Raw genomic sequence first — 1,510 nt, forward strand, 5'->3', positions numbered from 1 at the left:
GTTCTGCAAAAAATAAATAAATTAATAAAATAAAAGTTCTTCTGTGAGAGTTTGCTGAACTTGCCAAAGGAATAGGCAAACTCTAGCACCCACATGCAGCAAGTTAAACGAAGTACAATCAAAACTAAAACTTTGGCTTCTTAGTCACAGTGGCCATATCTCAAGGGTCACAGTTCCATGTGGCTGCCAGGGTCACAGAAAATTCTTTTGGACAATGCTGTTCTAATGTCAATGGCTACTTACTTATAAAAGTCATTATTCCTATGAGCACAATATATATAAAGAGTACTCGTACCAGAGCCAAGTTAAACTTCTCCTCCATTAAAAAAAAAAAACTACTACTTTTTTCTGCCAAAACCTTGGGGTGTTGAAGGACAGTGAATTACTGGTGGATGGGCATGGTGACACGTGCCCAACACGTGTCCACCTACTCAGAAGGCTGAGACAGAAGGAACTCTGGAATCCAGGAGTTTAACACTAGCCTGGGCAATGCTACGAGACTCCATCTCAAAAAAAAGTCTAAGGATGAACTTCAGTGCAAAGGCCCTGGGTTCAATCTCCAGTACTGAAAAAGAGAAAAGAAAGGCCAACAGCTACTGAGTTTCAGAGAAGGGCACTGAATGACTCAGTTGAGTTACCTTGCTCCATTCACACGCACACATAACTTATATGGACTGATTCTCACCAATTTCTCCATCTTGTCCAGGCTTAGGAATGGTAATAGAAGTTTTGGTCTCCATTTCTATTTTCTTCTTAGTATCCCCTCTCTTTCCAACTATATGCCTATAAATATAAAGAAAAACTAATCAACAGGAGATTAAATCCGAATATTCCAAAACAAGGAATCCCACCATGTTTAAATCCTTTGTGGTCAGAGATACACCCTATATTATAGAAAAGTACTTCAGAAGAAGTTCACTATTGGTAGAGAAAATTAAATATCTAGCTTTTTTTTTTTTTTTTTTTTTTTCCAGAACCAGGGATTGAACTCAGGCCCTTGTGCTTGCCAGGCAAACACTTATTCTACTGAGCTATCTTCCTGGCCCCAAATATCTACCTTTATAGAAAACACCAGTATTTCTACCTTTATAGAAAAAACCAGTATTACAGTCACTGGAAAAATGATAGCACACAGACTGACCAGGCCCAGGCCCTGTCTGCTTCTCATATTCCGACTCGAAGTCTGGGTCTGCAGGGCAGCGAAGACACCTGGCGCACTCTGAGAGAGAGTCATAGTCAGCAACTGTCAGGCTACAACTGGAGGCAGGAGAACCTGGTACATTTCAGAGGACCAAATAAACTATATTATGAGTTTATCCTAAAAGAATTACCCTTTATTGATTAAAGGTAAACAGGTTAGCAAAGAGCAGAGCTCATCATGCAGGATAATTCAAAAGCAGAAAGAGTAAACCCTTGAGGTGAATTCTGCACACAAAGGACCGGGGAGATGGCTCAGTAGAATAAGTGCTTGCCTGGCAAGTGCAAGGGCCTGAGTTCAATCCCTGGTTCC

At 40.6% G+C, this 1,510-nt stretch overlaps 1 protein-coding gene across 1 annotated transcript in view; it reads right to left on the minus strand.

Moving 5' to 3' along the window:
- Positions 1 to 665: 665 nt before the first annotated feature.
- LOC111818628 (activating signal cointegrator 1 complex subunit 1-like) overlaps positions 666 to 1,510 on the minus strand; it is a 9,681-nt gene continuing 8,836 nt past the window's right edge. Inside the window, exon 4 of the mRNA XM_023723359.1 lies at positions 666 to 783. Within this exon, the coding sequence (XP_023579127.1) occupies positions 666 to 783 (118 nt within the window). The remainder of the gene's footprint in view (positions 784 to 1,510) is intronic.

The sequence above is a fragment of the Octodon degus genome, unplaced genomic scaffold (genome assembly GCF_000260255.1).
Source record: "Octodon degus isolate 3935 unplaced genomic scaffold, OctDeg1.0 scaffold00005, whole genome shotgun sequence".
Taxonomy (NCBI): Eukaryota; Metazoa; Chordata; class Mammalia; order Rodentia; family Octodontidae; genus Octodon; species Octodon degus.